General features: G+C 46.6%; 1 protein-coding gene across 1 annotated transcript in view; it reads left to right on the top strand.

Annotated features, from left to right (window-relative positions):
• Positions 1-8,313, top strand: part of DDX18 (DEAD-box helicase 18) — a 10,129-nt gene extending 1,816 nt beyond the window's left edge. Inside the window, exons 5-11 of the mRNA XM_046649194.1 lie at positions 762-901; positions 1,999-2,160; positions 2,498-2,650; positions 3,381-3,494; positions 4,881-4,937; positions 5,270-5,447; positions 6,568-8,313. Coding sequence (XP_046505150.1) covers positions 762-901; positions 1,999-2,160; positions 2,498-2,650; positions 3,381-3,494; positions 4,881-4,937; positions 5,270-5,447; positions 6,568-6,710 — 947 coding nt within the window. The 3' untranslated portion in view covers positions 6,711-8,313. The remainder of the gene's footprint in view (positions 1-761; positions 902-1,998; positions 2,161-2,497; positions 2,651-3,380; positions 3,495-4,880; positions 4,938-5,269; positions 5,448-6,567) is intronic.
• Positions 8,314-13,767: the final 5,454 nt, after the last annotated feature.

A 13,767-nucleotide genomic window follows, 5' to 3' on the forward strand; every position in this document is an offset into this window, starting at 1 on the left:
CTTTCACCATTAAGTAGGATGTTTGCCATAGATTTTTTGTAGCTGCACTTTATCATATTGAGCATGATCCCTTCTGTTCCTAGTTTGCTGAGATTTTTTAATCAGAAATAAATGTTAAATTTTGTCAAATGCTTTTTCTGTGTCCTTTGAAACTGTCAGATGTTATTTCTTTAGTTTGTTAATATGGTAAATGATATTGGTTAACTTTCAAATGTTGAACCAACCCTGCATTCCTGGAAAAACCCCACTTGGTTATGATGCATTATCCTTTTTTGTATATTGAGTCACTGTGCTGAAATTTTGCATCTATGCTTATGAACCGTCGTTGGGTTTGGGGATCAGGGTAGTGACTGGCTTCAAAGCATGAGCCGGGAAGTAGACTCTCTTCAGTGTCCTGCAGAGTTTGTGAAGAATTGGTAATATTTCTTCCTTAAATGTTCGATAGACTTCACCAGAGGAGGCCGTTGGGGCTGGAGTTTTCTTTATGTGAAGATTTGGGGTACAATTTCTTTAATAGATAGAGGCTGTCCACGTTTTCTCTTTCTCTTGAGTGGCCTTTAGCAGCTTGTCTGTCAGGGAAATTGTCCTCCGTCTAAGTTGTCAAGGTTGTGGACAGAGATGTTCATGATGTTCTCCTCTTAATGTCTATAGTGCTGTCATGTCCCCGTTGTTCAGAGTTCTACTTGGAGCATTTGTAGGTGTGAAGCAATTCTGAAGATTCCCTGAAAGATTTGTGTTACCTTTATTTGCATCTGTTTCAGCACGCAGACAGACCATGCTCTTTTCTGCCACACAAACTCGAAAAGTTGAAGACCTGGCGAGGATTTCTCTGAAAAAGGAGCCATTGTATGTTGGTGTTGATGATGATAAAGCTAATGCAACAGTAGATGGTCTTGAGCAGGTAATTTGTGTCAATATCTTAGTTTTTAAGGATCTTCCTTGGTGTTTCCTTGTAACTGTTTGGAGGATCATCCAAAAAGCAGATGGATTAATGAACTTTTAATTCGAATATAGTAAACTTGGTATTGGGTCTGTGGCTCTTTGATGTAAAGTATCTTGAACTCTGAATAATTTGGTCGGCTCTCTTTACTCTCTCTCTCAATATGGCTTGCCACGTGGGAGGTTATTAATCACTACCAATTGTAGATGCAGTAAAAAAAATTTGTTTATTAATCTCTTGCTTGAAGACAAAGTGAGTTAGAAGATGGAGAGACTGGTTTCACCCACGTAGCTTTAGAAGATTGGAAATGAGATGACAAGGATCTAACTAGGTTGATTAAAAATAGAACTTTAAAGGGGCTGGCCCTGTGGCCGAGTGCTTAACGTTCTGTGTGCTCCAGTTCAGCGGCCCGGGTTCACGGGTTCAGATCCCAGGCACGGACCTACACTGCTCGTCAGCCATGCTGTGGAGGCATTCCACATACAAAATAGTAGAAGATTGGCAGAGATGTTAGCTCAGGGTGAATCTTCCTCACAAAAAAAAAAAAATAGAACTTTAAGATTGACTCTTTTGTTGAATAAAATATTTTCCTGTAACAGTTTAGCTTAAAAACCTTTCATTTGTTGTCTAATTTTTAAAAATATATTCACCCATCCTTGTTACCTTGTTTGGGATGGTGCACTTAAGCTGTGGTTATTTGAGATCTTGCTGTTAAAAACCTTTTAAAAAAAATGAATCATTGATATGCCTTGAGAGTTCTAATTAATAGAGGTGTTAATATATTATGGTTGCAAGAACTGTTGATAACCAGGAATCTCAGAAATGTGAAACGTATTTAGTATCCAGTGTTCGCAGCCAGTAAAAGGAATTGAAAGAGCTAAGATTAGTCTTATGTTAGGAATGCTTGTTAGAATGAAGGCAGTAGTTTTGTTGTAGGTAAGGCATAACAGTGTGGGTACAATACTTACCTTCTGTGCTCGCCGTAAAATTATGTTGGTTCATGAAGCTGCAAATGTCCATTTGCTTATTTCGTATCTCCTCGTTTGAACCACTTCTAGGGGTACGTTGTTTGTCCCTCTGAGAAGAGGTTCCTCCTGCTCTTTACATTCCTTAAGAAGAACCGGAAGAAGAAACTAATGGTCTTCTTTTCTTCCTGTAAGCCTGTGAAATACCACTACGAATTGCTGAACTACATCGATTTGCCTGTCTTGGCCATTCATGTAAGTGATCACGATGAGTTTATTGAAAATAGGCTATGCTTATCAAGTTATATAGGTGGTGGGGTTTAAGCTATTGCTCTCTCCTCTAAACATAGTTCCAAGTAGTTCGCTGAGCATTGGGTGATTGATCCTATGTGGAGGGAGCTTTGCTCGGTGTGGAGAGGTGAGGACCACACAGGAGTAAGAGACGCCGTCCACTTGGGGAAATAGGACATAGGCCAGAGAGTGCACTTGAAAGAAAGCAGGTTAACAACGCCACAGTCTGGGCATCTACATCTGGCCTCCCGGACACAGCCTCCAGTGTCCAGCTCTGATGGATGTTGTGATTGGATTCTAGGGAAAGCAGAAGCAAAACAAGCGGACCACCACGTTCTTCCAGTTCTGCAATGCGGATTCAGGGATATTGCTGTGCACAGACGTGGCAGCTAGAGGGCTGGATATTCCTGAAGTCGACTGGATTGTGCAGTATGACCCTCCAGATGACCCCAAGGTAACTGGCATCCTTGGGGTTTCTCCAGAGTGGCTCTCATTAAGGACTATGCTTAGTCTCCGCGCTCCCTGAGGAACGGCACATTTCACATTCAGAGGTGTCTCCCTTGGTCATTCGGTCATGTTTTATTGTGCAGCCATTGCCACGTTTCTCTGCTGCTGGTAATATTTAGGGCGTCTGCAGGACTCAAAACGGGTGTGCACAGAGATGTGAGAGGCGTCAGTGGGACTTCAGTTAGGAACGTTACAGGCTTGGAATGATGTGTTAGGAGCAGTAGGTGTCAGAAGGAAATACAGTTTGCTTACAGAGATAGGTAAGATTCTGTAGCATATGTGGTAAAATAAGTTACATTAAGTATTTTAAACAAACAATAGATTATGTAAATTATCATCCAGCATTTAAGCATGTTTCAAAAAGCCGTTTTGAAGATGAAGCACACTTAGTAGTCATTTTATCAGATCATAGAGTTAATGTGAGTATCGTGTCCAGCTTTCCTTCGACCTCGGTCACTGCCCTGTTACCTTTTGGGGATGGTGCAAGCGGAAGGAATGGTGGGCCAGCTTTGGGGAACGGGGTGACGGTCTGTGTGGCACAGCCCTGGAGGCGCAGCACTGCCTCATCCAGATGTGCTGACACACTCTGTCCACTACCGTGCAAGTCCCGGGAATGCAGCCCGCCACTGGTTCTGTGGAGGTCCGTGTGTAACTCAAGTTTTCTCTCTTCACCAAAGGAATATATTCATAGTGTGGGCAGAACAGCCAGAGGCCTAAACGGAAGAGGGCACGCCTTGCTCATTTTGTGCCCGGAAGAGTTGGGTTTCCTTCATTACTTGAAGCAATCCAAGGTAAAGATCTTTGCTTGGAAAATCTTCAGTTGGGAGCAGATTGCTCTTGTTGGGCCTCATTTGCTAGTGCAGACAGCAGTAAGCAGCATTTCTAGATGTGTACAAGGAGTCATGAGCCACTGCAGTGCTAGGAGAACAGTGGTTACAGTGCATAGTTAAGCAGATGAGGTTTTCCGTGGGTCCAGCCGAGGAAATGTGAACAGGAAGAACTCCCTGCACAGCTCAGCCCTGGAGCTCTGCATTGCTCAGCAGTGCGTCTCGTGTACCCAGGCTCCCCTCTCCCAGCCGTCCAGCCCTGTTTGAGACCTCCTCTCCTTCTAAGCTCCCTCACACCTGATCATCTCCAGCTCCTGCTCCCCTTCCTCCATCTTCTCCACGTGTCTCCATCCTGGTGTCTTTCCCTCTCACCTCACCACAAGCTGTGGGGTCGCCCTTCACTCCCACCTCTTCCTCTACCTCCTGGTCCTCGTTCGACAGCTCTGTGCTTTACCTTCACTCTCTCCCTGGCAGTTAGCTCTTTACCATCTCAAGTCTCACTAAAAAAAGAGCTTCAAGGCTGAACCCATTCTCCTAACACCACCTCCAGGGTGGCTACTGCCCCTTGCCTTTCTTCAGTCTGACTTTTGAGAAGTGCTTTGTATCTTCTCCGTTTACTTTCCCCTCCCCCTGATCTCCAGCCCCCCTCATCTGACTTTGACCTCCTCCTGTCCACCAAGTCTGAATTCGTTAGAGTCCAGTGGCCTCTTTTTTGCTAGATCTTATAAACATTTGTCAGGCCTTCTTTTTTCTGACATTTGCCTCCTCTTTGGCCTCCCTGGCAGTCTTGCCAAGTAGATTTTCCTCCACTGTGCAGCTAGGTACATTTCCCCAAAATTGCCCTACAGCCTTTGCACGTTTTCTCTAGAATGCCCTTTTCCTGGTTCTCTGGATTGCTCTGGTTTCAGCTAGCTGTTACCTCTTCTGGGAAGCCAGCGCTGATCTCCTGCCCTCCCTCCTGTTCCCACAGCACAAGGGCTCATCGAGTTGTCGTCTTATCACTTACCTGTGTCCCCGGCAAGACTGCAAGCTTTCTGAGGCTGGGCCCAGGACGTGAGCTGCATCCCCCCAACCCCCAGCACGCAGCACAGGTCTGGCACTTTCCAGTTATCTAAGAAGTGAAGACTGCTTTCCTTCCTGTAGGAGTTTTTGGCCACAAACCCCAGTCAAGTCACAGGGCAGTGTGCTGTTAGGGCAGCTCTTGTGACATGGAAGGAAGGGCTAGTGGTCCTTCTAACTGGAAGCTGCAGCCTACTTAACCATGTCGCATCCGTAGAGATCTTTATTGAGAGTAAAAGGCTTCTGAACGTCGATCCCCCCTGGTTTACTAATCTTCCTTTTATTTTCTAGGTTCCATTAAGTGAGTTTGAGCTTTCCTGGTCCAAAATTTCTGACATTCAGTCTCAGGTATGCTCTTCGTCCCAGCCTCGGCTTCGTCCCAGCACTGACCATGTAGTGTTTCAGCGGTGGCCATTGTCCTCCACATCTCCTTTTTCATCAAATGAGAAATTTGGACTGTGTGATCTTTTAGGTTTCTTGCTGTGCTGGTTACTGCATTCCTGTACTCTCTACCTTGTTCTCGTCCATAACTTCCAAGAACTTTGTCATTATTCTTACTGCAGCTTGATTGCATATATTACAAAGCTTAGAGCAAGTGTTTTTTACAGGATGGTTTTGTTCTAATATGTATGCAATCTGCTTTCCTATTTTATTAAAACCAATGTGTCTTTCCATTTCAGCTTGAAAAATTGATTGAAAAGAACTACTTCCTTCATAAGTCAGCCCAGGAAGCATACAAGTCGTACATTCGAGCATACGATTCCCACTCTCTGAAACAGATCTTTAATGTGAATAACTTAAATTTGCCTCAGGTTGCTCTGTCATTTGGTTTCAAGGTGCCTCCTTTTGTTGATCTGAGTATCCTTTTCTTTGTTGTTATGAATTGATCCGGAACCTAGGGGACAAGAGCTTGATGGAGAAGCATTTGGGCTTAGATCCTCGGTTATTTTGTGCTCTGGCTGAAGACTGGGGGCCCAGGTGTTCGTCCTGGTCCCCGTCTGCTTGTCTGCACTAGCACAGAGTAGGCAGGGATTAATTATCCGAGTGGGGATTGCAGAAGGAATGACTTCGGCCTTAAAGAAAACCAAGGAATTTGACTGGCAAACAGTGGGAGCCAGAGGAAGTCGTAGATTCCGGAGAGAGGCATGGAGGGTAAAATTGCAGGGTTCCGTGGTTAGGAGGCTTCACTGTACGGGGGGTGTGGAGGAACGGGATGTCCTGACGCTGGAGAGAACACGGGGCCTCCCGAAGTTTTTATCCTCACATGGCCAGTGATGGATGGACTTCATACAAGGAGGGTGCAAGATCAGCAAAATAAAATAAAATTTAAGTGCTGCCTAAGGTAAAATGCAAAGGGAGTAGCTCCAGTTGTTTCTGTTGCAGTTTATAATGTGTGCTTTATTACCACATTTTCAACAGAAGCAGCTGAACCAGCTGAAGTGAGGCCTGTTGGTTAACACCCCGGGGGTACCTCCTAAGGGGACTGGAGGACCAAATCTGGGTCACCATCCCCAGTGTACGCGTCGCGGAAATGTCTGTTGTGATGAATACATGTTGACTCCTGTGAAAGGAGGAACAGCTCCTTGGCTGGGTTAAGCATTCCTGAATCAGCTCCGAGCAGAGGTGAAAGTCATTTGTTTTGACACGGGGTATTTTTTCTTATGTTCCTGTAAACTTGCAGATTTCCTTCTGAAGTCCTTATAAATAACTGTCTTCAGTTTCATTGTGTGGAGAGAAGAATGAATATGACTGTTACACTGGGCTTAAAATCAGACCTGCTAATTTTAGTTCACGGTTACGTGGCCACTCCTGATTTTCTGGAAATTTGCTGCCCAGGCCCGAGTGTGCACGTTTTCGTAGTTCAGGGAGAGGTTGTGGTAGAGGGACAGCAGTGCGCATGCTGGTCTGTTCTCTCATAGATGTCGCATTGTAGTTCATTATCTGTGTGTTGCTTCATTTCCTTAACGGTCACCTTTAGACGTGAACAGCAATGAAGGCAAGCTTAAAAAGAGGGGAGGCGGCGGCGGATTCGGCTACCAGAAAACCAGGAAAGTCGAGAAATCCAAAATCTTCAAGCACATCAGCAGGAAATCGTCGGACAGCAGGCAGTTCTCTCACTGAGGACGCCCTGGCCTGCCTTCCTTCGTGTCCTGAAATGCAGTGCTGTCCTGCTCTCTGCAAGGAGTGTCTGTAACCAGGCTTTGGACCATTCTCACGAGGGCGGAAGTGGACTTGGGTTGCAAGCACGAAGTGCTGTCGTTCCCACAGCTCTCTTTTCTCTTGGGAATACAAAACGGAGCTCACCTTTTCTTGATTGCTCAGCGGTAAAGCAAGGGATCTTTTTGGCCTTTGTTATGATGATAGGGTATTTTTAAGTTTAATCCCCCCCCCCCCCATTTGTCACTGTTTTAGTGTAATTCTTTTGTGCCTTTCCTTCCTGGTGTCTGAAGTCTTGCGGCGTGCATTCCTGTACCAGCCTGCTGTAAAACGCCGATGACCTAGCATGCTGGTGGCAATGCCGAAAACTGTCTTGGTTTACTCTTTGCTTTTGGCTGTTTCTCAGACCTTAACAGTGGTTCTTGACCCCTGCTGCAAATGCTGCCATCCCACAGTGCAGCGAGCTCCGGGGGACGCCTAAGAAGCCACCTTGGGCTAAAGTGGCATCGGTTTTTATATACCCCATATTTTAAAACCATGAGCATTTCTCAACTTTTTTTAACATCAAGAAATGTGGGTTCTTTGTCATAGTTTGAATCAAGCGCCCCTAGCAGTCCTAACATTTGAGAGGGGTCAGAATCGGATGTATTGAGCCTCATTTATACCAATATAGGCGTAATATTCTGTTTTTTATTCGGTAACTTGGCAGAGACTTTAAAAAAGAGTAGTCACAAAGAGTGGTGATGCTCCTCGTTTGAGTTTGTCTCCAGTGCTTTGGACTGGGCGAGCCCTCCTAACTGCAGTTATTCGAAGGCGGGGCCGACTGTCAGCAGACTCAAGGCCCGGCCAGCCGATGGTGCTGAGCGCACACAATGCTCTTACCTTTTTGGGAAAAATTACTTCTTCCAGATCCATGAAGCAAAAATAGATTCACAGTGAAAACCGGAAATGAATGGAGGTCACAAAGAGACGATGGTTTAGTCAGATGGATTTTTTGTTATAGGAGCTCTTAATTTCTAGTATGTTTCACAGTTTGCTTTATTTCTAGTGTATTTTATAACTACAAAGTGGTTATAACATTTTGTAGCAATTCAAAACCAAAGTACTAGCATTGTTTTGCTGTTGTGCCAGTTCATATTCATAGACTCCTAAGTCCGCTGAGAACATCAAATTAGAGGAAAGAGGGTGATAAATAGCATTTCAGTCGGAAAAGAAAAGAACGATATTCTGCCCCTGGGCGTGACCACTGTCACCTAGGTGGACCTGTCCTTGGTTTCAGACCTCAGCTGCCGCGTTCCTCGTGCTTAATTACTGTTTCTCTGTCTAGTAACTTGGTTTTCTTTTTTGTTTCACAAATGATCATGTTTCAAAAAATAGACTAAAGCAAAAGGAAGAATATTTAATCACTGAACAGAAATAAATACTGTGGATATTTTGGTATTTAACTTTCCAGTGTTTTGTATACATTTTTAATTTTTTTATCCAATGAATTCATCCTCTGCCCACAATTTGTAACCAGCTTGTTTCATAATATGTCGTTTTCCTGTCATTAAACAGTTAAACCAGCTTTGTATTTCATTGATTGCTGTGCTTTGCTGACCTTGCTTAGTCAGCCTGGATTTGGGTTCTGGGTACCTGCTTGTGCCCGGCTGGCGCCCTCTGTCTCAGCATATCCAGTGACCCTGTTTGTCTTCCATGGTTGACCTCCACCATGTAAGGCAGTCTCCAGAGATGCTGAGAAAAGTATATAAACAGAGGGTAGAAAGACTGTTCCTCTTAGACTAACGGCTTCTTTCGGGTACTTGCTGAGTTCTGTGGAATATTCTGCTGCAGGATGGTCCGGACTAGGGACATTCAGACAACCAGATGACCAACCTGGCCAGATTGAGCTGTGAGGGAGCCAGTTACTAGAATCAGATACAAGGTCGGGGCAGCACCGTCTGTAAGGTTCATTTGTACAAGGAGAAGGGATCATTAGGTTCCTGTGCCAAAAACACAGCTCTGGTGGCATGTGTTAGGCCATAAGCTTGCCACAGGGGATTATGTGGCTTCAACTAGGAAGGTTTGGCAGCATGGACTGGGAGCCAAGCAGATCACTACATGCAAATAGGACCCTTCGGGTCTCCTGGGCTGCAAGTGACAAGTCATCGTTGTATCTAAATTTATTTTGTCTTAACTAGACAGGTTAGTGTAAGTAAAGCTGAATTCAAGATGTCAAAATTAAAGGATAGTAAAAATGAGTGGTCGCGAACAGAATGCCTGGATTCAAATTCCAGCTGTGCCTCATATATTTCTGGGCCTGTTAAATGAGTAAAACAAAGGAATAAAACCTCCTTCCTAAGGTGGTGAGGATTGAATGAGCTAACATGTGGAGCGCTTAGGAGCGTCCTGGCACAGGACAGCCTTCCCTGTTAGCTGTCAGCATTAATATGTATGCTACACATGCCAAGTGTGCTCCCCGACAGCGTCAGGTGCAGGGACACATTGCAAGTCCCTAGCCAGTTTGGGCCTTTGGGGGTACAAAGATGGGATTTCTGACAGTCTGGATTCCCTGGAATTTGAAAATCGGACCCAGGGTTTGGAAAGTGCTCCAGTCCTGCAGCAGCTTCCTGACATGACTGTCAAGCAGACGAATGCAGTTCTCAAGGCTGCTCTGCTGAGTGTGAAGGCGGAAGCAACAGTCGTGTCTGTGGATACCCGTATGTGATGGCTTAGAACTGTGTTACCTGCCAGGAATTGTGCAGGGGACACACGCACGTGGCCAAGCTCCTCTTACGGTCCTGGCTACAGTCTAGAGAAGGTAAAGAGATCATGAACAGCTGCAGTACTGTTTTCCACATCATGTGATAGCTGCAGATTAAATATTCCAGCTACTTCTAACCCTGGAAATTCTGCTTTCTTCTTGGGTTCTGGTGGACTTCAACTGATGAAAAGGTGATGGAATTTTCTCTGCCTATAGAAGACAAGCTTCTCTCATAGGGAGTGAGTTCCCAAATGCTGATTGTGCCACGTGAGAAACACCAAGATTTCTAAAGATTTTCTTGCCCCATTTGCCCACAAGATCTGATTTAGGCCTGTGGTGGGGCAGGGGAATCTCTGGATGATTCTCACGCACAGCTAGGTTTGGGAACATCCAGTCTAGAATCCATCCACATACAATCTCTTTATAAACTTTTTAATGTTCTCATCTTGCAAAGTGAAAATGCCCAACACGGGAAATGGTGCTAGTGTTTGTTAGTGTTTAGTCATCTGCAAACTAGGGTGGCCCCGAGGAGACAGACTCAGGGTGTCCAGAGGGAAATGGCTGTGCCTTTGTGGGAAAGCCTTCTGTGGAAGAAGCACACTGTCGCACAGTGTAACAACGAGGGTCCCCGTGCCTGCCCCAGGCAGACAGCCTTGAGCTGGCCCAACAGTGTTCCATTCAATTGGAATTCAGTCGACTGGTGTTGACACAGGAGATGAAACCCGTCTGCCTTGGCTGCATGACTTTAAGAAGAAAGCCATTTTCCCCTCTAGGACTCAGTATCATCTGTAAATTTAAAGGGGCATGGGAACTTTTTTAACTGGATGACCACTGTAGTGGACATTTTTTGTCTCAGGGCTTCCCAGGGTCGAACCTCTTTCCTGTATTTGGAGACCATGTCCTTTGAGTCCTGGTGGGTCGTCAAGATCGCTTCCCTTCAGGAAAGCAGAAGCCAGGGCAGGGCAGTGACCTAGGTTTGATGGATCAAGACATAGCTGCCCGACCCTGAATCAGGTACTAACAAAACAAAAGAGCAAAAACAAGTGCAAGCTCCCTCATCCCGCTTCTGGGGGCCGCAGCATCCCGCAGCGGAGCAGAGTTGGTTCCAGCGGTGCCCTCCAGGCAGCAGGAGTTCTCCAGGCAGATTGATCGTGGGGCCTGACTTTGTGGTCCTGCCCCTACTCCTGCCTGTTTTCCAAGCCTGGTTCTCCAGCCACCGATTATCATTTCAATTAATTCCTTTTCAGTTCAAATCATTCGGAGTGGCTCTTTGTTGCTCACAACTAAGAAGAAAGATACAGCCCTGAGGGCCCTCTAACATTCAGGGATTCCTAGATTTGGTTTCTCTCTCTCCCTCTTCTGGTGGGTATGATGTCCAGGTTCCTTCCCACCTTTCATGCTATCCTTGCCCGCAGCCTCTCTGCTCCTGAGCACAGGGAAAGTGGTTGCTTCAGAGCAAAGCCAGGACTTGAAAACAAGAAAGGCAATGGTGTGTCAAAAATCGAACAATTGGCAAGCTCACCACCCAGGAACAGATCATGGAGAAGCTGGTGTGGATCTGGAGGTATAGGAGGCAGGAAAAAGTGGGACCTTGGGCATTGCGCAGAGCTTTGTGTGGAGGACCGGCCCGGGGAAAAGGCGGGGCTGACAGCCACGGGACCTTCTGGGCAGCAGTTTCTGGAGTGAGGCTGAATTTGGTGTGAATCTCGGCTGCCCTACTTACTGTGAGGCTTTGAACTAGTTACTTCCCTTTCTGTGCCACAGTTTCCTCATCTATAGAGAGGGAGGAAGTAATGCTATCTGCAGGATTAAATGCAATAACGCACGGGAAGCATTTAGCACGGAATCCGACGGTCAGCTCTTAGAAATGACAACTATTGATACTGCTACCGGGCACATCAGAAAAGGGGCGGATGGTCAGAAACCAGAAAAAGGATGTTTTCTAGAACCCACGTGCTTTCTCACGCCCTTCCCCCCACCACCAAAACGTCATAGTTTCAGACGCTTGAGGCCAATAAACACTGAAGTGCCTCAGGGTTCCTACGGTGCCCCAATGTCCCCAGCAGAGGGCACTCAGCCAGGGCTGAAGGTTGGCTGCGCGATGAGGGCTCTGCGCTCCCGCTCCCGCAGGTGCCTCTACAGAGGATCCTCGGGGGGTTGGTTGATCTCCGTTTTGTTGGCAGAGTGGGGCTCCAGGGGGCTCCTTTTCCCCGGTTAGAGGAAGGAGAGGACTGAGCAGGGGAAGAACAAGGACAAACACTTGCCAGGCTCCATCGTCCTTAGAGCATGCGCTTAGGAGGATGCTGAGAAATGAGTCTGACCCCGGGAGGCCAGGCTTCCAGGAGAGCCTTTAGATACTTTCGCTTCTCTAAGCCTCCCCGCAGCCCTGGGAAGGAAGGTACCATCCTCGCGTTAGAGGGAGAAAAGGGAAGCTCAGAAGAGGGTCAACAACAGCTCGTGAATAAATGGCCTGGCCTGGATGCAAGTGCTGTTCTGCTCATCTCCAAGCCAGAGCACCTCCACTGGCTGGCCAGCTCCAGAGGGGGCTGAGGTAGGCTTTCCTCCCTTCGCCTGGAGGGAATGCTGGTGTCCGCAGATGCAGACAGGAGAAACCAGTGAGCACCTGAGAATGGGGGCCCTAACACGGTGGTGGCGCTACCGGCAAGGAGAAGGTTGGCCGGCAGCCCTGACGCTGCAGTGGATATGCTGCCAGGGCGGCTGTGACTGAGGAAAATAAAAAAGGTCAGAAACCATGTGAGAAGTGGCCTCACCTTTGTTGGGATAAGGCGTATTTGAGCATCTACTAAGAGTAAGACTCCTTAATGGTTCTCTAAGTCAGTCAAGTGACTAAGAGTAAACACTCTTAAGTAACTCTTACTCTCAGTCAATTGCAGGGGTGATTCCAATTCCATTCTAGAAGATTCCTGTGAGAGGGATAAATACTGGGCGAATGTACCACAGAGAGAAAGTAATCATCTCCAAGGGTTAAATGGTCAAGAACAGCTTTGAGAAGGTGTGGCGTGAGGGTTGAGCCTTGAAGGCTGCTTTAACTGGGGTAGAGGGCGTGAAGGAAGGGAGAAAACCAGGTGTTCAGGCACCGTGAACAGCATGACAGAGGCAAAGAGGAAGCAGCTTGGGGTCATTTGTCCAATAACAACAGTCCTGTCAACCTCATTGGGCTGCTGTCAGGATTCTGGGAACCAAGATAAGAAGCACTTCAGAAATCTTAGCTGCTATTATCAGAGCATGACAGATACTTCGGGAAGGCAGTGAGAGATGGGGCTGGGGATGTAGGGGGAGCTCGAAGAAAATACACTAGACGGCCAAGACAGGAAGTGTGAACTTGAATTTGACGGCAATGGACAGAAAGCAGGTGCGACATGGCTGCGCATTAGGACTAATTCTGGCTATGTTTAGGGTGGAGGGGATCAGGGCAAAACTGGAGGTGGAAAACAGGGAATTGGAGAGAGAAAGAAGGAACAGATGTGAGAGACATTGTGACCCTACAGTCCTCCATCGATGCTTGGGTGAGGCGGGGGTGGGTCAAAGAAGACAAGGGAGTGAGATGAGCACGAAGATGGGGTAGTGGAGAGAAAGAGATTCGCAAAGCAAAAGCTGCTTCATGTGTTGATTTATTTCATTCTCACACTAATCCTGCAAGGCCGGGATTATTTCCCATTAGTTAGATGAGGAAAGTGAGCTATGAGTTAAGGTCACGTGCTCAAGGCTACACATCAGTTTCGTTGCATTTGCTAGTGGCAAAACTAGGGGGTAGAGGGCAGGGATGCTGCTCAACATCCGACAGTGCACAGGACGGGCCCCCACGACTAAGATTATCCGGCCCAGAATGTCAACAGTGTCGAGAATGGAAAACCCTGATCGGAAAACCGTCCTTGGGGGCGTGGACTGAATCTGAATTATTTCTGTACCCCTCGTGTCTAGCACACAGAGTATGAGTTTAATAAATAGGGACTCAACAGAAAAGAAATCAGGAAGAGGTGCTGCTTTATGGGAAGGGGGGGGGCCTCAGTTTGGAGCAAGTCAATTTTGAGAATTCAGCTGGTATCCAGGGGTATTGGTATGGCAGCTGGAAGTCAGGAGAAAAGTTAAAGCTAAACATTTAGAGCCATTCATTCACCCATGAGACTTTTATTGGGTAGTTACTTTGTGTGAGGCACTGTGCTGGACGCTGCAGTGGCAGAGATGAGCAATACAATTTCTGGGCTGAAGAAGTTTGTGGTCCACAGGGAGAGGGAGACACATAAAAATAAATCTGTC

The sequence above is a fragment of the Equus quagga genome, unplaced genomic scaffold (assembly GCF_021613505.1).
Source record: "Equus quagga isolate Etosha38 unplaced genomic scaffold, UCLA_HA_Equagga_1.0 HiC_scaffold_3555_RagTag, whole genome shotgun sequence".
NCBI classification, from domain to species: domain Eukaryota; kingdom Metazoa; phylum Chordata; class Mammalia; order Perissodactyla; family Equidae; genus Equus; species Equus quagga.